Source organism: Nematostella vectensis, chromosome 9, assembly GCF_932526225.1.
Source record: "Nematostella vectensis chromosome 9, jaNemVect1.1, whole genome shotgun sequence".
Classification (NCBI taxonomy): Eukaryota; Metazoa; Cnidaria; class Anthozoa; order Actiniaria; family Edwardsiidae; genus Nematostella; species Nematostella vectensis.
In genome coordinates, this window is record NC_064042.1 from 4,791,694 (window position 1) to 4,817,823 (window position 26,130).

Here is a 26,130-nt window from a genome sequence, read left to right on the forward strand (position 1 = left end):
TTACAGTTTTAATTTTACGTTTAATGGTTTCTCTCTTCTTCCGACTTTCAAGCTTATTTTAGCTGACTTGAAAATAGCTCATTTTCGATTTGCATTGTATTTTTTTCTATATGAAAGGCCGATAAAAGGGCAAAAACAATTGGCGAAAATTAAGGTTTATTCGAGTGACTCTAAGGTATAGCTTTGGAGACGTTGCTGCGCAACAAAAATCGATTGTAAGCATTTAAAATTAAAATACAGTGAATAGGTATGGCAAATCAGAAGAAAGAAATAAGAAGCTTTCGATATTGCGTGAATTAGGGCCTCCTCTAAATAATAGCTTCCACCAAATAAGCGCCTTCCTCAAATAACCGCCACTCCTAAGCTATAAAACCCGATGAAAAGAAGAACTGTACGTTGGAAGGGTAACAGTATTTCCCACCACAATATTCTGTCATTGAAAGAATGTATGTTGCGCATCTGGGAAGATTTCTTCTCCCTGCACATTGTAAAAAATACTTCGCATCTAGTCATATAAAATAGTCCCCCGCTAAGCCGTCCTGTGTCGGTCCACAGGTAGCCCAAGCTCTTTGTTTGTCCTTTTGGTCGGTAACGCTTTCGCTCACCAAGCGTGACAAAGGACGGCAACGCGGAAGACTAGCCATAAAACAGATTTTGAAATATTTCAAAACTGTCCAACGTACAGTTATTGTTTTCATCGGGTTCTATAGCTTAGGAAAGGCGGTTATTTGGGGAAGGCGCTCATTTTTTTTGGGAGATAGATCAACATAGCTTGCCTACGGGTTCTGGGAACAGGGAAACCAAGGCTGAAATTCCGTCTTTGTGAAAAAAGAGTAGTGCCGCTGATGTATTCGAACGTTTCGTCTCTCTTTTTGCATCGACGAAGGCCCCGAACATAGGCAAGCTATGTTGATTTATCTCCTTGACTCCGCCAAACCTACGCTTCTACACCCTTTTCTCTGGCTTTTTTTAATCCAATCAAGGTAAAACCAATCACTGAAATGGTAAAAGCTATAAAAATATTCAAAAAATATTTCGAAAAAAAATGCATGTTTAGATTCCAATGTTTCACTACAAAACCCTCGTTTTCACAGTATCAATTAGGGACATTTAGGGTTGCATAAGATATTAGGGTTGCATGAGATATTAGGGTTGCACGAGATATTAGGGTTGCATGAGACATTAGTGTTGCATGAGATATTAGGGTTACACGAGACATTAGGGTTGCACGAGACATTAGGTTTGTATGAGATATTAGGGTTGCATGAGACATTAGGGTTGCACGAGATATTAGGGTTGCATGAGACATTAGGGTTGTATGAGATATTAGAGTTGCACGAGACATTAGGGTTGCATGAGATATTAGGGTTGCATGAGACATTAGGGTTGTATGAGACATTAGGGTTGCACGAGACATTAGGGTTGCATGAGATATTAGGGTTGCATGAGACATTAGGGTTGCATGAGATATTAGGGTTGCATGAGACATTAGGGTTGCATGAGACACTAGGGTTGCACGAGATATTAGGGTTGCATAAGATATTAGGGTTACATGAGACATTAGTGTTGCATAAGATATTAGGGTTACATGAGACATTAGTGTTGCATGAGATATTAGGGTTGCACGAGACATTAGGGTTGCACGAGACATTAGGGTTGCACGAGACATTAGGGTTGCACGAGACATTAGGGTTGCACGAGAAATTAGGGTTGCATGAGAAATTAGGGTTGCATGAGAAATTAGGGTTGCACGAGAAATTAGGGTTGCACGAGAAATTAGGGTTGCATGAGATATTAGAGTTGCACGAGACATTAGGGTTGCACGAGACATTAGGGTTGCACAAGATATTAGGGTTGCATGAGACATTAGGGTTGCACGAGACATTAGGGTTGCACAAGATATTAGGGTTGCATGAGACATTAGGGTTGCACGAGACACTCATATTCTGTAACATTCTGTGTGGCTTCTCTTTTGGCACATAACACATTCCCTGTTTAGCCCAAGGGGGGTGGGGGTGGAGATAATTTACCTCAGAGGTGACAAAAAGAAGACAAGTAGACGAACGACGGAGAGGATGTTCTAGATACATTTATAACAGAATTTATTTATACGGAGCATTAAGAACAACAAAATGTACATGACTAGACAAAAGAATAACAATAAGAAGATGTTTGCCTACAGATTCTACTACTATGGTGATGGACAAACAGTGTACAATGGTCTAGACAAAGCATCACGACGAAAATTTCATCAAAATTCCAAATTCCGCGGTAGCTTTTTGGTTTAAACATAGCTGTAGCAGGCCTCGAATTATTGGGGGGGGCACAGCCACGCCCCTAATGATTTTTGAAAATATTTGGGGGCACTTCCCCCCCCCCCCCCGTGCTACGGGCCTGTATAAATAATTGTTACAAGAGGATTTTTAGGGAAATCCAACGTAAACTTTTGTTGTCTATAAATGAACGACATAACAGATGAACACAGAAAACCGCAAGCTCTTCGCACTAACTAAACTAATTCAAACGAAAGTCAAACTGATTCAAAGTAACTGACACAAAAAAACAATAAATTTCTATTCAAGCTGTCTTCTGTGGTCGGGCATGAGTTGTACGGTAGCTGCCTTAGGCTCCTTCCTAGGCCTTTGAATAGACCCAGTGTATCTGCGCTCGCCTTGCATCTTACAGGGGTGATAAGCTTCGACAAATTGAAGTTTATAGTTTTATTTTCAATTGCAATCCCCAAAGTACGCCTACAACCCCGTCTGTGCTACGGGATATAACACAAGATTTAACATCTCTTCAGGGTCTGACGTTAGCTAGATGCCATATTAAAAATTACCCAGAAGACCCTAGGGACGAGGTTGCACAAGTCTCATCGCGGAAATGATCAAAATCGATGTGATGCCATCCCCCAGTCCCAGAACTCCACGCTTCGTTCATAATGTGCCGAGCATTTGCGGGTCACTCAATGCACAGCTTTTCAAGCTAAAAAACATCTCTTGGCTGTTCTTAATAATCATGGAAGTGTTTCAAAGCCAGAAACTTGTTATTTAGGCTAAAAATCGAGAAAATGGGAGACAGCCGTGTAGCTAGTTTTTTTTCCTCCTTTACCGGAAGCCGTGCAAGTAGACACAGCATAAAACAATAAGTCTTCTAAGAAGTATTTACAAATGAGCTGTTTAGCCAAAACAATTGTAGCCTGTCACCCTGAAAAGAGCGGGTCCGCAGTAAGACCCTGGCTTTCCTGCTGGGTTTAGCAAAGCAAATTAAATGTATTAATTGTTTTATTTTTTCGTGTTGTTTTTCAAGCTATCACGGTGCAGTAAAAGAAATTTTCACTGCATGCGTGAGCAACCACATCTTTACTCGCGAAGCAGGATGGCTATAAGCCTGGTGTTTTCTTATACTCCCATATATGTGAACTCCTTTTTTGACAGCTTCACACAAAACACACATTCCGGAAACTTGTCATTTAGTTGAGGACGTCTAACTGTGTGGAAAGGTTTATTGAATGGCCTTCTCTTGGTGTGAAGGTTTTTTGGGTTTCCCAAAATATGCTTTTGTCACTGTTAATGTGGATAGGTGTGGTAAAGCTGCTCCAAGCCCCACTCCATAGCACCAATTGTACATGTGGTGATTCACTGTTGTACTACTGGAGAATTTAATTTCACAAGTTGTAGGACAGATATTTTACCACAGGAAACCCAGAGTATGTAACTTTGTGTACCCAAAAGTGTGTCCAACTCAACAACTCTACGTGCAAGTGGGGAGTCATTGTTCCTCTACTTTTACCACTGGAGATTTCTGCTTCACCACTCGTACCACTGGTATTTTGTTGGTGTACCGGACATGTAATACATACTATGCACTTTCTTCCCGTAGAAATATGATGATCACAAAATCTGGTTAAACAAAACCATTATATATTTGTTTCAACTAACAAAATTACTGTGGGTCAGTTTGGAGATTCTTACATATAAGCTTTTGTTCTTGTACCCACTGACTGAACCTAAATGATTCGGAGTCTTGAAAGGTGGCATCATCGTTGTCCCCTGGCACGCCCATGCGGTGGCCAGAATTATAGAAGGGGCACTCATTATTGCCTGATCCTGTACCACTTTCCTTCAATTGTTTTAAATTCTCATGGGGTTCTGATTCCCCCCTAGTCCTTAGTACATCAACTTGATGGGATGAATGTTGTAGATGTTTGCATTTTCTTCTCTGTTCCTTTGTCCATTTCTTGGACTTAAAGCTGGCCTCACAATCTTTACCCTCTGAATCCAGAGAGTGTGTGGTAGTGTCCTTGAGGTTTAATGGAGACCAATTATTCATCCCTTGTACACCCTTCTGAATCTTCCTGCATTTGGATTTCTGCTCCCAGACCCATCCTGAATATTCAAACTCAGACTCAGATGCTGGAAAAGCCTCAGCGCCGAGAATAGATCTTACATTGTCAGCTTCTGCATTAAAAGATCTCAAGTGGTCACCATCAGCGTCAATAATATATCCCATGTTGTTACCATCAATAACAGATCTTTTGGTTTCAGGGGATTCAATTAAACTTGTCTCTGTGCTTATATCATCTCTGCCTGTCCCGTTTTTATTTTCTGAATCATTGTTGAGCTTGTGCTGTATGTGTTTGCACTGGTTGACCTGTGCCCTTACCCACTGTGTGTAGTGAAATGATTCTGACATGGATCCATCGCTGGCATAGTTGTTTAAGTCAATGGGAGCATATTCACTGTCATTATTGGAACTGCTATGATTCTTATCATGGTTTCCAGTTTCGATGCAATCATTACTAGAATCAAGATCAACACAGCTAGTCTCTTTAAATTTAACAGCTGTTGGTAAGCTATCATGGTTGCCAGGGTTTCTAATTTTATCACTATAGCAGCCATCCAGGTCATAATAGTTTTCGTTAATTCCCCCTGTAGATGAGCACTTGATCTTTTTTGCATTTGGAGCATAGTTTTCTGTGTCTGATAATTTTCTTGTTCTATTAGGCACATTATTCCTCTGACAATCAGGGTGTTTATCGCTAGATTCATCAACACAATCATGTAAACAGTCCTCAGATGGTGACATTGTTTGTTGTAGTGGCATCACTCCACTGACATCAATACTTTTTGTGTAAGAGCCAGACATGTAATTATCTGTGAGAAAAAAATATAATGCATTTATCAGGCGAGTGGAAAAAGCAATTTTCACTGATAAACCAAGAGGGCCCGTCTATCCTATTTTTTTCAGAGATTTTTTTAAAAAAATGAAAAATTATAAGAAAATCTCCCCCTTCCTTGCTTCAGCCGTCATGCAATAAACTCCATGAATACCCCTTGGAATATACCTGATTCCAGCCCTTCACCACTCCAACGTTGCCTTCTACGGGCTCCTAGTACCCGTCTTGTTTTGAATGCATTTCCAAATTTACACATCTCTTCTTCGATAGCCCCACGATCCTGTTCTATGAAATCTTGATCTACTTTAAAAGGCTTCAAAAACCGTTCTAACTTGCACTGCTTTGCTCGGGCCAATCTTTTCTTGACATGTTCAGGGATCGGAGAAGCTGAGATGTAGACTCCAGGTATGTGGTCTCGTTTGAAGACTGTGTTGAATGTCTTTTTGGTGTTTTTCTTGTGTTGCTTTTGAAGTGGCTGGCGAAAGTTCCGTTTGGATTTTGTGGATATCCATTGACCGCAGCCTTCGACTTGCTCCTTTACTCCAAACATCTCTCTCTTGGTTAGGTTATTTATACGATGACTATCTCAGATTAACGTGAAACTTTTTACAGATTCTTTACCCAATTTCGTGGTAAATTAGCTTTACGCTTCTATCTAGATGATAGAGTCTTTTTGGAACTTTTTGTGAACTTTACTTCATTCAAAAAATGGCGCGCCAATATGCATTTGGTACCAGGCTACCCCCAAAAAATACAAGAAATATATCATTAGGGAGGGGAGGGGAAATGAGATAGATACTCTAAGTCAAAATACTTTAAGTCAAATGTTTTTTTTTTTTACTCTAGATATTTAAGAAATCTTAAATTCTATTTTAAAGGCTTTCTAAATAAGTTAGCTACAAATATGAGATCGAAAATCGTTAATATTAGACCGAATTCGTGATGACATTTCTCGCCCTGCCCCCTTGAGTGTAACTTTGTGTCGCGGCAAGATGTGTGAAGGGAATTCAATTTTCAAAACAACATGGCAACCGGTGGTCTTAGAGCGAAGGATTCCGCAAAAGGCGTGAATATCATTGCGGTGGATGTGGGAACCACTCTCATAACATGCCATCTTTTCGATAAAACAGGTCTCTCCAAGTACAACACAAGTAGAAAGGTTTGAAGCTACAAATTAGAGACTTCTTTTACGCTGAACTTTGATCAGTAAAATGACACATGGCCTCGAATTTGTGCACCTACAATATTGTGTTTATGTTTGAAATGCTGTTAGATTTTTCTTAGTTAATCTGAAGCTTAAGCTATTGGTATTCATTTTCTTGTCGTTTCGTTTTAACAAAGCGATTGATCCATGTTCTACACACGAAATGCTTCCCTCGACTAGACACGCTTTTGTGTTGACATTTCAATTTAGAAACCTTTTAGTTGTCAATTTGACTATTAATGTACGCTTTATTTTTATTTTATGAGTTATATAAAGTAAGTTATTAGTAGTGCAAAAGCAAAGAACAGTCGACACTGAGTAATAAAACAAGATATAGATAAAATTAAAACTCTTTAAATTCTTTCACATGTATTTTTTCCACAACACCGACAAAGGGGGGGAGGGAGTATGTACTGGGTGTCTCTTACTTGATTGAACACAGGTGTAGCCATACAGTTAGGCCTAGATGGCTCATGCATTGCGTTCGTCTTCTGTGAAAAATCTGCAATTACACAGATATTAATGGTTGTATATTAGTTTGATAGCACACTTTGTTCTGTTATATTTGTATATTTCTATCAACTGTGTGCATATACTCTCTGGAAGTGCATGAAGCCCTGTGCAAACTGCGCCAGCATTTGCCAGCATTGCTGGCGAATTTTCACTTGATTGACTATAAGACAAAAGAAATCTCAAAATGGGATATGGACTTTCTGACATTTCCTTTGTCTTGTGGTCAGTTGACCAAGAATTTGCCAGCAATGCTGGCCGGTGCTGGTGCGTTTGCACAGGGCTTTATAATTGTACATAGTAATGTTTTTACGTTCAGCTTGTGCTTTGTGTTCACCCTTCACACAGAAAGCAGGGGCGTAGCCAGGGGGGTGGCCCAGGGCCCCCCCCCTTCTAGCAGCCAAAAATACAGTAAATGTATGAGACATTATCTAAACTACAGGGAAAAATGCCTTGAAAGGACCTTATGGGTTAAAAATCCTGGCTACGCTGCCGGAAAGGGGGACTGAGAGCATAACCATATGTTGGGTCAGATGGGGACCAATTTAACTGAGGCTCCAGACAGCTAAAATTTGAGCTGTGTGACGTAATCTTTAAAATAGGTTGCATGTGTGTGCCTAGTAAATATCACAAGCTTTGGGCCCTGTTATGTATTCCCTTCTAGAGTCACTTGTTAGGCTAAATTCCACCAATTCCTCTCTCAATCAAACAGTATGTTATATATTTTGTCCCCTTCTCTCTTTCTGATTGGCAGGTTCAGCTACTATACCCCAAGCCAGGCTGGGTTGAGATAGAACCATATCAGCTTTGGGAACAGTTCCAAGATGTGCTTACCGAAGTCATGGAAGGTGAAGACGGCAACTTTATTTTAAAAACACACCATATCAAGGAGAAAATAAAAATATACTTTTTCAGTTTGTTCTTCTTTTTTTTTTCAAATTTGATTATTTATAGTACTTTTTCACTATTTATAGTCTATAATTCATCAATCTTGTCTTGTTTTTCTCTAATCTTACTGCATGAGAGTGCCATTTTTGCCTGGCCAAGACTTTTCCCAGACAATAATGGTTTGCTACTCCTTATTATCATAGGAATACACAGCAAGGAATATTACACTATATTCAGTGACATTGCTTGCGTACAAACTCAATTACTATTTCATCTCTAACAACTGTGAAATACCAATAAGATGTTTGATAATAAGAACTAAACTATTTGCATTTTTCCTTTTAAATCTATTTTTCGACAGCTGAAAACTTGGCTCCTGAACAAGTGACAGCTCTAGGAATTTCCACACAAAGAGGGACGTTTATGACTTGGGACAGGTACTGCTGAACACTTGTGCTAATCATCTTCATCAACAACATAATTGTTGATTATTGTTTGTTTCACCAAAGAAGACCTAAAAAAAACAAGAAAAAAAAACTTCATAACTTTTTTCCAAGTCCCCTGGGTTTACTGGCAAAAAGTCACAAATCAATGGCTGTTGTGAATTTTAAATCATCAAGGCTGTAGCTTGAAAATGTTGCTCAAGGTGTCAAGCCTCAGATATTTCTTTTTTGCTTCTGGGGCAGACACAAGTCTTTTATTCCTGCTCTACTAAGGGGCATCTCCCATCCCCACCTGCCCACGTGCTAGCTATGGCCCTGATCGTTATCATTCTTATTTCAGTATAGACATGCCCTGATTACATATTTTCTTTCTAGAAAAACAGGGCGTCCTCAGCACAATTTTATTACTTGGCAGGATCTAAGAGCGTCTGACCATACAGATAGTTGGAATAAATCGTTAACTTTAAAGGTATGTTTTATTGAAAGAGTGATTCCTTGTACTACTATTTCTACAGTCCTTTACCCTCTCCTTCAACCACTGCCTACTTTTTTACCTATTCTGCTGTTTCAGTTATAGCTATTATATCAGTGTTGCTATCATTGTTTTTCATATCGTTGCAGGGACTTCATGCTGGTTCCAAGTTTTTACACATGGTTTCTAGACGCAAGCAATATTTAGCTGGAAGTGTGGTAAATTTCTCAACAGCACAGGTTAGTACTTGCAAGTTCATTCATAGCCAAAGAAACTATGTATGAAACAAGTTGGATGAATAAGATAAAAAAAATATGACTTGACATAACCCATTATTTTCTAAACGTTAGTCTTCATCGGTTGACTTCATTATAGAACTTAAAGATAATAATAATTTGTTGCTGCATTGTTGCTGTACTGTTTGAAAAAAACTTTTTTTTAATGTAAAACTTATGATTTGCAGGTGTCCATGAGGCTTCACCACTTATTTAAGAGTCACCCTGAAGTAAGATTTGTGAAATTTGTTGTTATACTGCTGATAAGTTGAGCTGTACTATGTATTGTTGAGGTGCATCACTAGTATCCATGCAGTGTTGCAATGTTTGTATTGTTGTTGTAGTTGCTATTTGTAGGTGTGTTGTTGTTGTTATACATGGGTATTTGTGTTGACTTTCTAAAGTCAAAATGACAAAATAATATATTTGGGGGGCTTGGTTTTTATGCCACTCACAAATGCTTGCTTTGCTTGCTTCAGTATCCTCAGAAAGATTGACTTCTGGTAAGTCTGGTATTTTATCCTGGTTAAACCTGTAATTCTTGTATTGTGTAGCTTCACAAGAAAGCAGAGAATGGCTCTCTGCTTTTTGGCACCATTGACACTTGGTTGGTGTGGAAACTCACAAGAAACCGTTACCACATCACAGACTACTCTAATGCCAGCTCTACGGGACTCTTTGATCCATTTGTTGTGAGTACCATGGCTACAGTAAATAACCTATAGTACCAGGGATGTGAAAACAATATCGCTTCTGTGTGTGTGCATGCTACAAAAAGTGGTAGCAAGCGTGCACACACCAAGTATATACCATTTTATAAACTGCAAAAGCAATATATCATTTGATAGAAACAGTAAATAAGAGGAGAATATATTCCTGTATATTTTTACATGACCAAGTCTTACTCCTGCCATATTAGTCAGTGGGTCAGAAAGTGACACCCTCCCCCCTCGGAGATTTTGGTAGACATATATCATCTGAAAGCCCTTCCATAGTGATTCCAAAATCAATATTTAGAAAAAGTAAACCAAACATTACATTCTTGCACCAAAAGGTCCATTTTATTTAATTTAGTGAAAAATCTGCTAAAAAAATATCCTGGGAAGGGTTTTGGGGTACCACAGGGTACCCACTCTCTCAAATTTGGAAAATAATTAAAACGCTTTGGAAACTGAAAGAGACACATGAGATGTTGTATTATATATTTTTTTAATCCATTCGGTTTCAAGGAATTTAAATCTGCAAGTTATTGACATGGGAAATATCACCATTGAGTTGCATTGGGGTTGAGTTGAGGGTTTCACTTTCTGGCCCACAGACTATATTTCACACTCTCTTCAAGTTGTTAGATAATAATGTCTATCCTGGATTCTGCTGATATCTTATCATCCATTTACAGATGGAGTGGAGCTCCCTTCTTGGCAGCATGTTTAGTATTCCCCTGAATATATTTCCAAAACTTGTAGACACAAGGTAATGTTTCTTGGTGTGTGTTTGTGTGGGTGGGGGAGGGGTAGACGGGGAGGGGGAGGGGGAGGGGAACTCAGGGGATTTGAGGTTTTCATCTGTAAATATTTTTGGTGCTCTGTGAAGGCAGGGATAAGTAAGCTGTTAAAGGCTCACATCTTTTGTTTGAAGAGGTTAATTGATCCATATCCTTATTTCAGCGGGATTATATGTGACACAGCAAAAGATATCTTTGGTGCTCCCATACCGATACGATCACTGGTAAGCAGATTGAACACAACACAGTTTGCAGATGATAGTACTTACAACTATCATTCAAGAATCATGCAATGCAGGGCCTTAGCAGGGGGTGGGGCACTGGGGGCACGTGCCCCCCCCCCCCCCCCAATATTTTAAAAAATGATAAGAAAATGACAAGTCGGGGCATGGCTGTGCCCCTCATTGTTTTCTTAATGTTTCTGTTAAGTGCCTCCCCCCAATAATTCGAGGCCTGCTATGGCTATGCAAGAAATTATTAAACCACACTTTTTATTTTTTTTTCTCCACAAAACTGGACTATTAAACTATACTTCAATACACAAATGACTTATACGTTTGGGCAATTACAATGCAACAGCTAGAGCCGATTACTGCATATCCTAGCGATTATAAATAGATTTTAAAATGCTTACAGCATTTCATTTCTTGGCCTAAATCTTGGTGTTTGAAATGTCCATGTTGTAGTTTCTCACAAGACTAGAATGTGACTAGGCTGATATGAGTAGTATAACTATGAGGAACATAATTAATGTGTCGATGGCAACATTTTTCTATCTGGTCTAGTGATAAGTATGTTCTAGATTTCAATGGTTCTAATAAAAATAAGCAATTTGTTTGAAAAACCACCAGCTACTGAAATCTCTCTATGCATGCTCTTGTAACAGTTTAATTTGTGATTTAAGATATTTTACCCGAAAGACTAATAATCTTGCTTATAGGTTGCGGATCAGCAAGGTGCCATGTTTGGGCAGTGCTGCTTTGATGTTGGGGATGTCAAGTGTACAATGGGCACTGGGACATTTGTTGATGTGAACACCGGAAGTCAGCCACATGTCTCTGTTGCAGGTAGTTCAGGATTTTGTTTCTTTTTGTCTGCCAGTTTTATTGTTCATCTGTTCATCAGTTTGTTTGACTGTCCACCTGTCTGGCTCCCAGATTTGTTTAAATATCCGTCTCTCTGACAGTTTTTTTTCCATCTGCCTGTCTGTCCACCAGATTTTTTTAAAATACTTGTCTGGTCTGCATGTCATTTTGTTTGTCCATTTGTGCGCCTGTCAGTTTGTTTGACTGTCTCTTTCTGCCAGTTTGTTTATTTATCTATTTTGTATGCCTGTCTCACTGTCTGTCTGTCTGTCTCTATCCGTCCTCCCATCTATCTATCTTTCTGGCTGTCTTTCTTAATATCTTGACCTTTCTCACTGTACATTCAATGATCTGCCTAATGGTTTTATTAGTTCATCTATCTGTGTTTCTGCATCCAATACCTTATTACACTAAATTTTCGCGTCACTTTAGTTTCGCGAATTTCGCGATTTTAAAAGATTCGCGAAAATAAAGTGACGCAAAAAATTGGGGTGCGCGAAAATTAAGTGAGTACACAAGAAACCTTTGGGGTAACAAGCTTTATGGAAAGCGCTCGTCTATTTAGTCATCTAATGTACATATAGTATGGTTAGAGGTTAAGTTGTGTTTATAGATTTTTATTCATGACACCAAATTTAGCCCACGCATCTTTTTGTTACAAATTGTTTCAGATTTGATAATTACAGCACATTTTAATTCCACTTGTTTTGCTTGATTCTATTATTGGGAAATCGCGAAAATAAAGTGATCTGTTTTTTACGAAAATGGAAAATCGCGAAAATGAAGTGTCTTGAAATATTGCCATCTCAAAATCACGAAATTTTGATGTCGCAAAAATTAAGTGTAATAAGGTAGCTATTTCACAGTCTTCCTATGCACTAAACAGCCACTGTCACCTGCCATTTTGTCATCCTAGCAAAGTACCAAGTGTGAAAAAGCATTTATATCAATCTGCTGATTTTAGGAAACCAATGTAATATTTTCTATTGAATTTGGTAAATGAAGGATAAAACTTTTTTAACAAAATTGTCGTTCAATATTTAATGAAAACAATAACAACAACAAATAACAGCTGACAAGGGCACTTTAACCTGCAGGCTTATACCCTCTTGTGGGATGGAAAATAGGACCAGAAGTTGTATATCTTGCAGAGGGATACTCCTCGGGTACCGCGACTAGTATCGAATGGGCCAAACAAATGGGTGAGCAGACTAGTACAAAGTAGTATAGTAACATATCTTGGGCTTACTGAGGGGGGGGGGGGGGGGGTAGGGCCAAACCCACCTCTTGGTGTGCCTAAAAATGTGTGAAAAAATGCCATACAGAATCTCCTCTTGGATGCATGCCGTAACACCTAACTCTGATGTTTCTAATTGTTGCTTAGAAATTGAAAGACTGAAGAGTCCCTGTGAGGGCACATAAGATGATAAATTGTTCCTGATGATGACACTGTAATTGTCATTTTATCAATAAAACATCCTTCAAGCAGAAAGTCAATGTTACAAAAAGAATTTTCTCTTATTGCAAGCTGAGGGAAAAATGAGCATAATGGTTCTTGCTTTATTTCTTTACAATTCATCAAGTTCAAATGCTTTACAGGCTTCTTCACAGATGTGGCATCGACAAGTAACATGGCATTCTCAGTTGAAAGTAAGGTCTTGAAATGAATCTGCTCTTTATAGAAATAAAATTTGTATATTAATGATGAAAAGAGACAATAATGTTTGCTCATTTGCATAGATACAGGTCCTGGATAAACAATCGTGTTTGTTCTATTGCATTAGTTATTGATCACAGATAACCAATCATGTTTGTTCTATTACATTAGATGTCAGTCATGGATTTGCATTAGATATTAATCATGGATAAAAAGATGTAAAATCGCAGTCTTTCGGTTGGACACTGTTTAATTTTTAGGATAAAGTGTAATTTATTGTTATCAATTTCTTTGTGTGAAAACTATAAAGTTTATATTTGATAATTCTCTTTTATTTTAAATTAAAGGTTCTGATGGTTTGTGCTTTGTTCCTGCTTTTCATGGCTTACAGGTATGGTGTTGTTAGTGGACAATGATGATGATAAAGATGATGATGGTGTTTTTAGTGGATGATGATGATGATGGTGTTGTTAGTGGACGATGATGATGATGATGATGATGGTAATATTAGTGGATGGTGATGACGATGGTGTTGCATTTGCTGAGTATGATGATGGTGTTGTTAGTGGACAATGATGATGATGATGATTATGATGATGGTGTTTTAAGTGGACGATGATGATAATGATGATGGTAATATTAGTGGATGGTGATGACGATGGTGTTGCATTTGCTGAGTATGATGATGGCGTTGTTAGTGGATGATGATGATGGTGCTGTTAGTGGACAATGATAATGATGAAGATGATGATGGTGTTGTTAGTGGATGATGATGATGGTGTTGTTAGTGGATGATGATGACGATGGTGTTGCCGTGGCTGAGTATGATTGTGATGGTGTTGTTAGTGGATGATGATGGCGATGGTTTTGCTGTGGTTGAGTATGATGATTATGTTGTTAGTGGATGATGATGACGATGGTGTTGTTAGTGGATGATGATGACGGTGGTGGTGTTGGTGGATGGTGACGATGGTGTTGTTAGTTGATGATGATGATGATAATGATGCAGAATAATAATGATAAATTAGAATAAGGTGAATGAAGGTGATAAAGAAGGTCTATAATTGACATAGAATCCTTCAGGTCAAAAAGATGGTAACTACTGTGTGGTTCTTGTTTTATTTTGTATGTTTTATTTTTATTTTACTTGTTTTTCCAGGCACCTGTTAATGACAATAAGGCGTGTACATCACTCATGGGAATCAAGGCATCCACAACCAAGGCACACATTGTGCGAGCTATTCTAGAGTCTGTAGCTTTCAGGTAATCTTCTTGAACTTTTAGGCATCCTGTTACTTCCTTTATTTTTATTACCTTGAAGCTTTTTTAAAAGAGATGTTTCAAAAATAAAATGGTGACAACAAAAAACAATTAAAATCTCAAAGAGCCCAACCAGGAAAAAAGTGGACTGTCTGGTGCATGAAATGATCTTTCATATAAACAGGGTTTTGTACAAGCAATAGTAGTTGCAAGCAATAGTAGTTGCACAAAACTAATTCTGCCTATGCAAGTTCTGTACTGTACTGCTCTACCCAGTACTTTTCTGTTCAATCATATTTTATTACGAATTCTAGATTTGTCCAATTGTATGACACCGTAGTGGAGGAAACACAAGTACCCATCATGTCTTCTATCAAGTAAGTATCATTCACATGTCTGTCTAGTCCTATCTGTCATCTTTCTGTCCGTGTTTGTCTGTATTTATCTGTCCATCTGTCTGTGTCTTTCCTTTTATCTGTAAACCTGCCTGTGTCTGTCCGTATGTTTGTCAATCTGTCTGTGTCTTTCCATCCATCCATAACCTGCCTGTGTATGTCCGTATGTTTGTCAATCTGTCTGTGTCTTTCCATCTGTAGTGTATTAGCATTAAGATATTTATAGGATTAACACTAGTGATGATGTAATTGATTATGTATGTAATGATTGCGTGACAAGTGATTGTTATGCCATATAAGGTCAAAGGTGTATACTATATAATTATCTGAATTAAAGAATAAAGTTAGTCTACAGTACGAATCGAAGTGAGCAGTTGTCTTGTTATATGCTGAGCTAGAGATATTCCAAATTGGCGACGAGGATCTGACGAGAAATTTTATGAGATGGCTCAACAGATGGTTCAGAGCATTCCGGTCCCGACCTATACAGGGGTGGGGGACATCGAAGGGTATATCGAGCGCTTAGAGTGCTACTTCGAGCTGATGAAGACTCGCACAGAGAGTAGAGTCCCTCTGTTGCTGTGTGGTCTGACGGCAGGTCAGTACCAAACGTTGAGAGACCTGGTGGCTCCCGAGGTTCCAAAAGAAGTGGCGTACGACACGCTCAAAGGGAGACTAATAGAGCACTATGGTTCTGTGAGGAACACTCGTTTAGAAAGAGCAAAGTTTCGGGCTCTTAGAAGAGACGAGAAGGAGAGCGTAGCTGATTTCGAGGTGCGACTACGTAACGCGGTACGGTATTGTGAGTTTACCGGAGAAATTCTTAACGAGAATCTGGTGGAACAGTTTATCTCTGGGATAAACCACCCAGGGATTGAACGAAAACTTCTCCAAAAGGGGAGTTCGTTAAAACTCTCGGAGGCCGTACAAGAGGCAAGCGCATTCCTTTTGCTTGATGCAAAAAGCGGACGTGAGGGCCAGAGCGACACACCCGTCTCCGTGTCGGCGATCTCAAAGGGAAATGCGGTTGTGTGCTTCCGTTGCGGGAAGAGAGGGCATGTTGCCCGTGATAAGAGTTGCAAGGCCGTTGGCAAGAAATGCAACGACTGTGGCGTCGTCGGACATTTTGCGAAGAGCAAATTCTGCCGGCTAGTAAGACCAGAAAATAACTCCCAGTCGTCACGCGTTAGGAACGGCAGCCGTTCGCGACGTGGAGGCCGTGCGAACCAGATCACCGATGAGCACGCCGATACCAAACAGGAAAAGGCGGTAACACATTTGTTTTCCGTAGAGGTTAGAAACGTAAAGGAAGCGCCCACGTGCGAGGCAGAGATTAGGGGTATGGTATTTAATTTTATCATTGATTCCGGAGCTGCCGCTAACATAGTTTCTAATCAATTGTATAATAAGATCAAACGTGATGTGGTACTTAGGAAGACTACCAAAAAGTTATTTGCTTTTGGGCAATCGGCGCCTTTGAAATTGAAAGGAGAGTTTGAAGCGGAAATTACTGTAAATGATAACAAAGCTCTCGCTATTTTTTACGTGTTTAATGGAAAAGCATCTGTCAACAATTTGATAAGTAACAAAACCGCTAATGAGTTACGATTACTTCATGTCAATTCCGTCACAGGTCAACAGTGTCACGCCAGTCTAGAGACGGAAATTAAGTCGAAGTTTACTCAGTGTTTCGATGGGGTGGGTAAACTTAAGGGTACTAAGGTTAAGATACATGTAGACCCTGATCGTGAGCCTGTAGCGCAACCGGTGCGCAGATTGCCTTTCGGATACCGAGATAAAGTGGCAACTTTGCTGGAAAGGCTGGAAGCCGAAGATATCATAGAGTCGGTAGAGGGGGTTGGTTCACGTTGGGTAAGCCCTATTGTTGTAGTTCCCAAATCGGACGGTGATTTGCGAATGTGTATTGACTTCAGGAAGGTCAATGAAGCAATAATTCGGGAGAGGTACCCCATTCCCACTATGCAGGAAATGCTAGCAGCATTGAACGGGTCCAAGGTATTTTCTAAGTTAGATTTAAAGCAAGGATTTTTTCAGCTAGAGTTGGACGCACACGAGGGTCATCAAGGAATTGTCAAGTGTAAGCAGAGGCTTCGAAGTAAGGTATGGTGGTTAGGCATGGACAAGGATGTTGAGTCTATGTGCAAATCATGTGAGTTATGTCAGCTAGTGTCGAGCTATGATCCACCGGTACCTATCGTTACGACCGAAATGCCTAAAGGACCATGGCAATTTTGTAGTACGGATCTTCTTGGACCGCTCCCCGATGGTAGGTATGTGATTGTCATCATCGATTATTTCAGTCGATATTTTGAGGCAGCTATGTTGAGATCGACTAAGGCAGAGAACATTATCGAATTCTTAGATGCAACATTTGCTAGGTATGGGTATCCAGAAGTGTTGAGGACGGATAACGGTCCGCAATTTATCTCAGGTGAGTTCCAGACATTTCTCAGGGTAGGTGGGGTGAAATGGCTTTCTACGACTCCACTTTGGCCCCAGGCAAACGGTTTGGTAGAGAGAACTAACCGGTCGATATTGAAGGTGTTAAAGATAGCTACTCAGGAGAAGGCAGACATGCAAAGAGAGTTTAGGAAGTTTGTTGCGGCATACCGATCTACGCCACACACGGGAACAGGGTGTACCCCATTTTCGTTGATGTTTGGGCGAGAAATGCGCACAAAGCTTCCCCAGTTAGACTTTACAGCTAGTGATCCTGAATTAGCTAGAGACAGGGATAGAGAATACAAGCTAAAGCTGAAGAAGCATGCCGACAAGAAGGCTAAAGAGAGTGAGATTAAAGAGTGAGATACAGTGTTAATGAGGAATGAACAACAAGGAAAGTTAGAGCCAAACTTTAGACCAGAAAAGTACAAAGTGGTAAGTAAGAATGGTTCTGATATTGTTTGCGAAAGTGAGACTGGAGGCACGCTAAGGCGAAACGTTCAATGCGCTAAGAAAGTGCCAGAGGCAACCAGTGAGGAGGTAAGTAAGGAGAACCAGGGTAACCCGGAATTAATCCAAGACCCTATAGAAAGCAACCCTCCTGTAGACCAACCTCCCGAACCGCCTTCGATACGCACAAGTGTTCGAGCCCGCCAGCCTCCAGCACGGTTGAACGACTATCTCGTGTATCAGTAGATTTTCTATGTATTATTTAAGTGATTGATTATCATGAGCTCACGTGCATGGTTACGCATTATTTGATTTTCCCTAGTTGTTGTGATTACTTTTATATTTGTAGTTGATTTAGGTTATTCATTTAAGTCCTACATTCCATTAGCAAAAAGGGGAGGGATGTAGTGTATTAGCATTAAGATATTTATAGGATTAACACTAGTGATGATGTAATTGATTATGTATGTAATGATTGCGTGACAAGTGATTGTTATGCCATATAAGGTCAAAGGTGTATACTATATAATTATCTGAATTAAAGAATAAAGTTAGTCTACAGTACGAATCGAAGTGAGCAGTTGTCTTGTTATATGCTGAGCTAGAGATATTCCAAACCATCCACGTGTGATGCTCAATGGTTTCTAAAATTGACCCATAAGAGGCACCTGACACTTGTGTTAGACACTTCACTAGCAACTAGGATAACTCCCACCCCTTTCCTTGACCAGACGTCCGAACCTTCTTGATGCAGCTGCAGATGTCTACTGGGGGGGGGGGGGGGGGGGGAGGGGGAGGGGGTGGTAGCAGGGATAGAAGATAACCCTCAGCTCACTGCTGGATTTTTCAATCACACAAGGTGACATGAGCTTTGATACAGAACTCAGGTTTTTTTAGTCCAAGCTGACAATGTGTTGTAAATAACAGGGCGGTAGCAGGGGATGGGGCACATGGAGCTCATGCTGCCCAATAAATTTGAAAGGTCAATTTAAATTCGAGTTGCATTCAAGTTGCATGTTGCATGCCTCTGTGAAAACAAGTAGTTTCACTGATGTTTGAAGCATTGGTCCTTCTCTTCAACACACCTTCGCAGACCACCTAGTTTTTCTACAGGTAGTTTTTCTAGTTATACCAATGAGATGGTTGATCTTTATAAGTACAGGGGGCTATTTCTGGATTTCATTGTTACTAGAGATTTTATAATAATTTCTGTCAAACCCCCAGAAATAAGGTAGAGACATCCCTTTTTGAGAACTTATGCACTAGTCATTTGAAACCCCTCACCCCCATGGGGTTAACGTTGGGGTTCAGAACACTTTTGAACAAGAAGCTGTCCCAAAGGGGTGGGAAAATTGACAGTTTTTTTACTCTAAGATTTGTCCCCACCTGGGGGTTTGGGAAAAGTGAATAGTGTCACAAATGTCATGTCAGTTTCTGGCTTGAACTTCTTTCTCTTCTGTAGCAAGCAATTCCATGTATCAGCATGTGGCCAGCTGCACAGCAAAATATGTAAAAACGAATATGAATGTAAACTAATGTGAGATGAAAATGATTTATTTTTTCCATCTTTTAGGTAACTGTTATTTTCATAGTTATTGGTACAAATGTACTCGCTGAAGTGTAATGGCTTTAAAAGGCTTATTTCAGATTACTTGTTTTTGGATAGTTGCCTATAGTTTGCATCCTGAGGGGTAGGGGCTTTTGACTCGAGGGGTGGGGGCTTTTCTCTGTTTTGTACAGGGTCAAAGTCTAACCCCCCACCCTTCCACGGGACCATGGGGTTGGGGGTTTCAATGACAAAGATTATATTATGTAAAACCATATATAAGCATAAATCAAACAGAAAGGACGAAATTATTATTTTTAACCCTTTGAAGTTCCTTTTTGAGAGAAGCAACCACCATTTTCCTGGTTCTAAAAGAAGTGTTTAGGCTGCACACAGATAAAATATGATGATGTGACTTAGAGTAATCAATCCAAATACCCAATTACTAGTGTTGGCAGAGTCGAGTTCAATTTCTTGGTGAACCTGACTCACAGAGTAATGTCAGTCTTATTGGGATCAATACATACTTCGGTTGAGTCACTTATTGAACTTCGTACAGCGTACAGGAGTTCTGGAATCTTGTCGAATTGTGTTCCGAATTTCATACGGCGTTTGCTCTTTTCCGATATTGCCAGTGAAGTTTGCTTAAAAAGATTAGTCGAGAGATATATAAGTTGCCTTAACACGCTCAAATTTGGCAATGTGAGTGATAATTACGGCCGTTCTTTGTTAGATTCCATGCCTCATTTCACCAATCTGTCGGGGATATTTGATCCGGTAAATACTCTTTAGTGTCGGTCTACCTGATAAACGCAATAGACCGTAGACGCAATATTAAAAATTACCCAGAAGACCCTGGGGATTTGGGGGGCGTCGGAGGTAAAAATGGCGAACAACACAACAGCGTATGACACCGATTGGAGCACATTCGTACACGTATTCTTCTTCCATGCGGCCTTCCAGTTCCTTATTGCAATCCCCATTATTCTCGTAAATGGTTTCGCTATCTACGTGATTCACAAAGACCCCATCAAATGCTTTCGTACTCCCCTCACGACTTTCATCTCCGGAATTCTTGGAGCAGACTGTCTCATCGGAGTGGCCTTGCTGTTTGGCATCATGTCATACTTCGTTGATCTCTCTCATTTCGCGACTTTACTGCCTATTATCAGCATCAGCATCAGCCTTTGCATTATGGTGGCGTTAGCAGTCGCTCAGCTTCTTGCCATCGGGTGGACCGCCAAGTACGAACGCTACCTATCAAGACGAAAAGCCATCCTTGGCATAGTCGCGATCTACGTCTATAACATCCTTTTATTTCCCCAACTTATTCACCTCGGTTTCTGGTGGTTTGTTGTCATTGATATTTTGCTGCATGTCGCATTTCTGACTCTGGTGTTGGTTGTAGTCTACATCGTTACCTATGTTGTCTTCAAAAAGGCAATGCAGAAACATCAAGAAAGCCAAATGAGGGAGGATGAGCAAGAGAATACCAAAAACGAGGCCCTGGAGAAAGAGTTCCTGAAGACCACATTCATCATGACTACCACGCTGATTGTTTTTACCTTCCCATTTGCAATAACAGTATTGTACTGGTTGCTAAACAGCAGCTACAACATTTACCATTTCTCTGCACTGCTGTTTACCACTGACCTGTTCTATGTCAAGTTTCTTCTGGATGCGTTCATCCTGCTCTGGCGGATGCCTAAGTACCGGCATGCCGTGAAACTAGTGTGGACTCGCTGCTGTTGTTGCCAGTGCTGTGTTAGTTGCTGTGGCGAGGAGCATGAAATGGTGGCAACCTATAATGTGGACAACACTCACATTGACATGACAGTGGCTTAAGTGGAACATATTGAATTCTTTTGTTAGGATAGGACTTGTGGTGTCTTCAGGTTTGAAGCCTTTTAATATACTATAATGAGGCTTAAATACAAAGGTAATGGCTGCATCGCGCAAGCAATATTAACCGCTGACCACCGGATGTAAAGTTGCCGGAAGAAGACTATTACAGAACTATAATGAGCTTGTTGGAGTTCATATTCTTTGATAGTTGGAACTGTAGTTAACAGAAGGTGTTGAACGAGCATCTATCTTCCCTGCTAAATTTAGTGTTGTCATAAGTGGTTTAATTGCCTGCCTCCTCCTTCCATGGTGTTTTAGCTTTTCATGATAACACAAGGATTCGTCTAGCATGGTTTAACTTTTATCAGGAATTTTTTAGTTTATAAGATAATTGATAAGAAATGGTTTTGGCAAGCATTGGCAATTATGTAAGCACTGCATTTAATAAAAAGAGCATTGTATTAAGGCATATTTTGACTGTTTTATAGTTGTAATTTTTTAATTTGATAATTTGCATTTTTTTTTTTATTCCTGTAGCGACACAGTCATTTGCAATGCACTATTATTACACAGCTGGTCAGCAAACTAAGTTTTTTTTTTACATTGAATATTGCAGTTTATGAAACAAACAGTTAGATATGATATGCCAACTTGGCTAATAGAGCCTTCTAAAGAATGCAAAATAGCTCAGGAATTGTATATAGGATACAGACAGAGAGGCTTGTATCTTTCAATGTACATATAATAAATTGTAGATGGTAAATATAGAGGTTAATCATTGAAATGGAAAGTTGTTGGGGAGTTTGGGGTATTGCCTTTCCATTTTCTATGCACCTCACATTTCGCTTAGTTTGGTGAAGTTAGCATGTAAATAACCAATGGTTGTACAGCCTTTCCTTAAATCCAGATTTCCTGAACCATCTGCCTCAGTATATTGTGTCATGTCTATTCTATTGTCAGATATTTCAGCTTGTTGTTTTGAGCTTATTTTTTTTTTCCACAATTCCAAAAGCATTCATGCTGTACACTGCATTTTATTTTAGACATTTCCAATTGAGTCTTAGACTTTTTAAGAAATTTGAGTTTTCAGTTGATTTTGTGGCATTTAGTGGAGTAAAGTCCTAATTCTCAACTCTACATGTATGACACTCTGTAGTATCTTATTTTTATACATTTCTTATGTATATAGGGGGTGGGTTTGAGGATCAAGACACTGGTATGAGTCTTTATTTTCAAAAATAAAAATAACACAGAGACATGACTTTTACTATTTTTAAAAAGTTGGTTGGAAATGCAGTATTAGATTTACCCTTCACAGCAGGCTTCTGTTGAGCCAGATTTAGTTGGGTGTAAGTGAAGGTTTTGGAGCTAGCTCCTTCAGAGTCAATAAAATCCACCCAATGACCCTCCCTCCCCTTTTGTATCCGCACTTTAAAAACCCTTTAGGTATATTCACTTTTTACTTTTGATTTAAAAGCACAAAGCAAAAGTAGATAATGTGTGTAATAGTGATATAAATGAACCAAGACTTGCACCTGATGTATCCCCCTCTCTGTTATCACAGGACAGATGGAGGAGTGTGCAATAACGACTTCGTGATGGAGCTGACAAGTAGTCTTACAGGGCAGAGTATGGACCGGCCCTCGCAAACCGACATGTCTGTCCTCGGGGCTGCATTCCTGGCAGGAATGGCTACAGGTACCTTCTAAACCAGGCTAGGGGGACATGACGGAAAAACCTGGAAAATGCGCAATTCCAGATAGAGAGAGAAGACACAAATTCTTCAGTGGCTATAGGTTCCTTGTATTACGGACTGATCTTTAAAACAAAAATAACGTGAGGTCCAAGTGCACATAACCAGATTTTGGCTTTTTAAGATAATTTTTCCTTGATCATCATTGGCCTGTGTAAAAGCTCAGGGACAAAAAGCTCAAATTTTAATGACGCTTTACAAAAAGTCGCATCAATTTAAAAAAAGTCGCACTTGATATTTTGTTTGCTATAAGTTACTAAGTACTCTGAGAAATTCTCCGCCTTATTCTATGTGAAATGGGCTTATTTGAAGCGTCACGTCATGGTTCTCGGCATGTCGGCTAGGGGGAAGCACCCCCACATTATCACAAAATACACACCCCCATTGGGCAATACACACCCCTGTTGGGCAATACTCACCCTCATTTGGCAATACTCACCCTCATTGGGCAATACTCACCCTCATTGGGCAATACTCACCCTCATTGGGCAATACTCACCCTCATTGGGCAATACTCACCCTCATTGGGCAATACTCACCCTCATTGGGCAATACTCACCCTCATTGGGCAATACTCACCCTCATTGGGCAATACACACTTCTATTGGGCAATACTCACATTGGGCAATTCATAGTTTTTCACCTGTAAAAGGTATTCAGGCAATCTATGGATTATTTTGTCCGAGTCACCTATCTTTTGATATGTGAGTTTGAACTAACTGCAGCTGTACGATCCCTGATTGATCATTTTGGTTGAATTGTAAGTAATTATATCCCCCACCCCGGCAAACAGAATCATCACCAATTGCTAGGATGACAAGGCAAAGTTGGTTACTACTTCATAGCATCCCCCAACATTGTGTTTAAACAGCACTAGACCCCGGCAAACAGAATCATCACCAATTGCTAGGATGACAAGGCAAAGTTGGTTACTACTTCATAGCATCCCCCAACATTGTGTTTAAACAGCACTAGAATAACTGGACAAGTGTTTTACCAGGTCATTTGTATATGGTTCACCATCAGGCGTGCCACACCCTGCCCCCCCCCCTTGGCGGCCAAAAAGTGGGCCATTTCTTAGGAATCATCTTATACTAGGCTTTTTCCATAAGATGCCTATAACTGCGCACCCCCCCCCCCCCTCCACCCACCACCCACGCCTCCCTCGGGCAATCCTGAGTACGCGCCTGCCTATATTGTCCTTAATTCTAACCATGGCTACAGTGAACCATATATGAAGGATCTATGGCGATACTTGTGCTGTTTTCATCTTTTCATCACAAAAGATACCATGGGTCTTGTCACACTTTTACTAGATACATAAAAATAAATACAAATCATACAATTTATTTACTTATCACCTTTGGACGTCCATCCCAGCCCCGTCCCCAGGGTCTTCTGGGTAAATTTCAACATGGCATAATCGTCAGCAAGACGCCATATTGGAAATTACACAGAAGACCCAGGGGGCTGCTTTTGTATGCCTTTAGCTTATTGCGTGGACTGCAATAAGCTAAAAGCTGTTTTCTGTAATAGGTGTGTGTACTTTTTTATCAGGTGTTTGGAAATCCAGAGAGGAACTAAGGGCAATCCGCTGTACGCATGCTCTCTTTCAACCCAAGTCCTCCATCCGCACCAAGTACGCCAAGAGCTATGAACAATGGAAAGAAGCGGTGCACCGTAGTAAAAGCTGGTATCCTTGACTACGGCACTATCCACACTAAAATCTGCAAGCAATGGGAAGAGACAAGTGCACCGTAGTATAAGCTGGTATCCTTGACTACGGCACTATCCCTACCAAAAGCTAACTTAGCAACACTTAGTCCCTTTTGCAGTCACGCAACGCTCACCGCCTCATAGTTCAGAGCGACTCCATAGAAAAAGGAATGAAGCAGCCATTTGTGGCGAGAAGCGAGCGGCTACAATGAGTAACACTGGCCCTGTTTGCGTACCTTATTGGAAAGATGCTTGAGGATGCAGCGCGGAAAGGAAAGAACTGCGATGGAAAAAAACCTCTTAGCACCCACAAGACTGCTGGTTCCCGGAGGACCCGCAAAAATCACTCGAACTAGGCCTCGAAAAAAAAAAAGACTAGAGATACATTCGCACATACGCACAAAAATCAACAACTCCATGCTAAGGTACAAATCGAACTTTACTTAAACCGTAGAGGTGGACGGCCAATAGAGCAATGATGGCCGGTGGTGTTTCTGTTTCACAGGTTCAATCACAATTCTAATTCGTTGTTCCCCCTTTTTTACGACATCGAATTACTCTAGCATGTAGGTAAAGGAAATTCCTTTATCTCATATGCTGACGATTTTAATAATTCTGGACGACGTTTTTTATGATAAACAATAAATTGTAATTTATTAGGGTCCAAAAAATATTTAACTTTTTTGAAAAAACTGGTGGTGGTTTATCTATTGAGTTAGTCAATACGAACCACTTTATTGTGTGTTTTTAATAAACATATAACGAAAATATATATGTAAACCGCCTGTAAATCTACCCTCCCTCTTTTCCCCAACCGTCTGTAAATCCTCCCTCCCCCGAGCGCCTGTAAATTCATCCCCCCCTTATCCCCCGCCTATAAATCCCCCTCTCCCTTGAACGCCTATAAATCCACCCTCCCCGTCTCCCCACAGACCCCCGGTAAATCCCCAGATCGCCTGTAATTTCACTCTCCCCCGACCACCTATTTATCTTCCCGTCTAAACCTGTAAATTCAATCTTCCCGACCACCTATTAATCACTCACCCAACGACCCCCCTCTGTCCCGAATCGCTTTTATACTTTTTATCAAGCGATTTGTGCGAGTCAGTCTTTCCGCTTCTCATGTCTGGCTCACTCAAAAATATAATTACTGCATTTTTGTAGCATGCCGTTTATTTTAATTCTATACTCAAATATCCCTTTTATTTAAAAAAAAATATCACAGCACGCACTGCGCATCCCTTACCACTCGCAAATCCACACCACATAACCCCTTTACCCAGGGCTCCAGAGGTTATGATAGGGAGTTCGATTATATATTTGTCCAAATTCTGATAAAAAGGCCTTTCATACGGGCTGCAAAGCGACACGCCTCGGGCGAACAGGGCACACTTCTAGCTGGAAGGAACTTCTTTTTTTCGTTCGCCATGTCAAATGTTAAGATCATTATCATTTTCAGAATATTCCTACTCAAACACAAACCTC

General features: G+C 40.1%; 4 protein-coding genes across 4 annotated transcripts; 2 read left to right on the forward strand and 2 right to left on the reverse strand.

Moving 5' to 3' along the window:
- Positions 1-1,100: 1,100 nt before the first annotated feature.
- LOC5510982 (circumsporozoite protein) lies at positions 1,101-1,955 on the reverse strand. The gene has a single exon (XM_001631374.3). It carries the CDS (start codon positions 1,953-1,955, stop codon positions 1,101-1,103), a length of 855 nt encoding a protein of 284 aa, XP_001631424.3.
- A 1,990-nt stretch (positions 1,956-3,945) lies between these two features.
- Positions 3,946-5,895, reverse strand: LOC116617508. The gene is made up of 2 exons (XM_032380227.2): positions 5,348-5,895; positions 3,946-5,156 (listed from the first exon to the last, which is right to left on the reverse strand). Exons 1-2 carry the CDS (start codon positions 5,727-5,729, stop codon positions 3,946-3,948), a joined length of 1,593 nt encoding a protein of 530 aa, XP_032236118.2. The 5' UTR covers positions 5,730-5,895.
- Positions 5,896-5,967: 72 nt separating this feature from the next.
- LOC5510981 (putative glycerol kinase 5) lies at positions 5,968-25,415 on the forward strand. Its single transcript, XM_032380228.2, has 17 exons — positions 5,968-6,338; positions 7,648-7,741; positions 8,143-8,218; positions 8,600-8,693; positions 8,846-8,935; positions 9,160-9,201; positions 9,526-9,663; positions 10,371-10,444; positions 10,639-10,699; positions 11,416-11,542; positions 12,658-12,762; positions 13,160-13,210; positions 13,565-13,608; positions 14,377-14,480; positions 14,792-14,854; positions 22,741-22,874; positions 24,487-25,415. Exons 1-17 carry the CDS (start codon positions 6,204-6,206, stop codon positions 24,630-24,632), a joined length of 1,578 nt encoding a protein of 525 aa, XP_032236119.2. The 5' UTR covers positions 5,968-6,203; the 3' UTR covers positions 24,633-25,415.
- Positions 19,540-21,956, forward strand: LOC116617511. Its single transcript, XM_032380230.2, has one exon. It carries the CDS (start codon positions 20,217-20,219, stop codon positions 21,174-21,176), a length of 960 nt encoding a protein of 319 aa, XP_032236121.2. The 5' UTR covers positions 19,540-20,216; the 3' UTR covers positions 21,177-21,956.
- Positions 25,416-26,130: the final 715 nt, after the last annotated feature.

What these genes read in the sequence shown, in the direction of transcription:
- LOC5510982 (XM_001631374.3), bottom strand. Translation starts at nt 1,955, where the DNA reads ATGTTACAGAATATGAGTGTCTCGTGCAACCCTAATGTCTCATGCAAC.
- LOC116617508 (XM_032380227.2), bottom strand. Translation starts at nt 5,729, where the DNA reads ATGTTTGGAGTAAAGGAGCAAGTCGAAGGCTGCGGTCAATGGATATCC. An exon ending in TGGTGAAGGGCTGGAATCAG is followed by an intron (nt 5,157 to 5,347) that starts GTATATTCCAAG and finishes TTTTTCTCACAG; the next exon opens with ATAATTACATGTCTGGCTCT.
- LOC5510981 (XM_032380228.2), top strand. Translation starts at nt 6,204, where the DNA reads ATGGCAACCGGTGGTCTTAGAGCGAAGGATTCCGCAAAAGGCGTGAAT. An exon ending in CCATACCGATACGATCACTG is followed by an intron (nt 10,700 to 11,415) that starts GTAAGCAGATTG and finishes TCTTGCTTATAG; the next exon opens with GTTGCGGATCAGCAAGGTGC. An exon ending in CTGCTTTTCATGGCTTACAG is followed by an intron (nt 13,609 to 14,376) that starts GTATGGTGTTGT and finishes TTGTTTTTCCAG; the next exon opens with GCACCTGTTAATGACAATAA.
- LOC116617511 (XM_032380230.2), top strand. Translation starts at nt 20,217, where the DNA reads ATGGCGAACAACACAACAGCGTATGACACCGATTGGAGCACATTCGTA.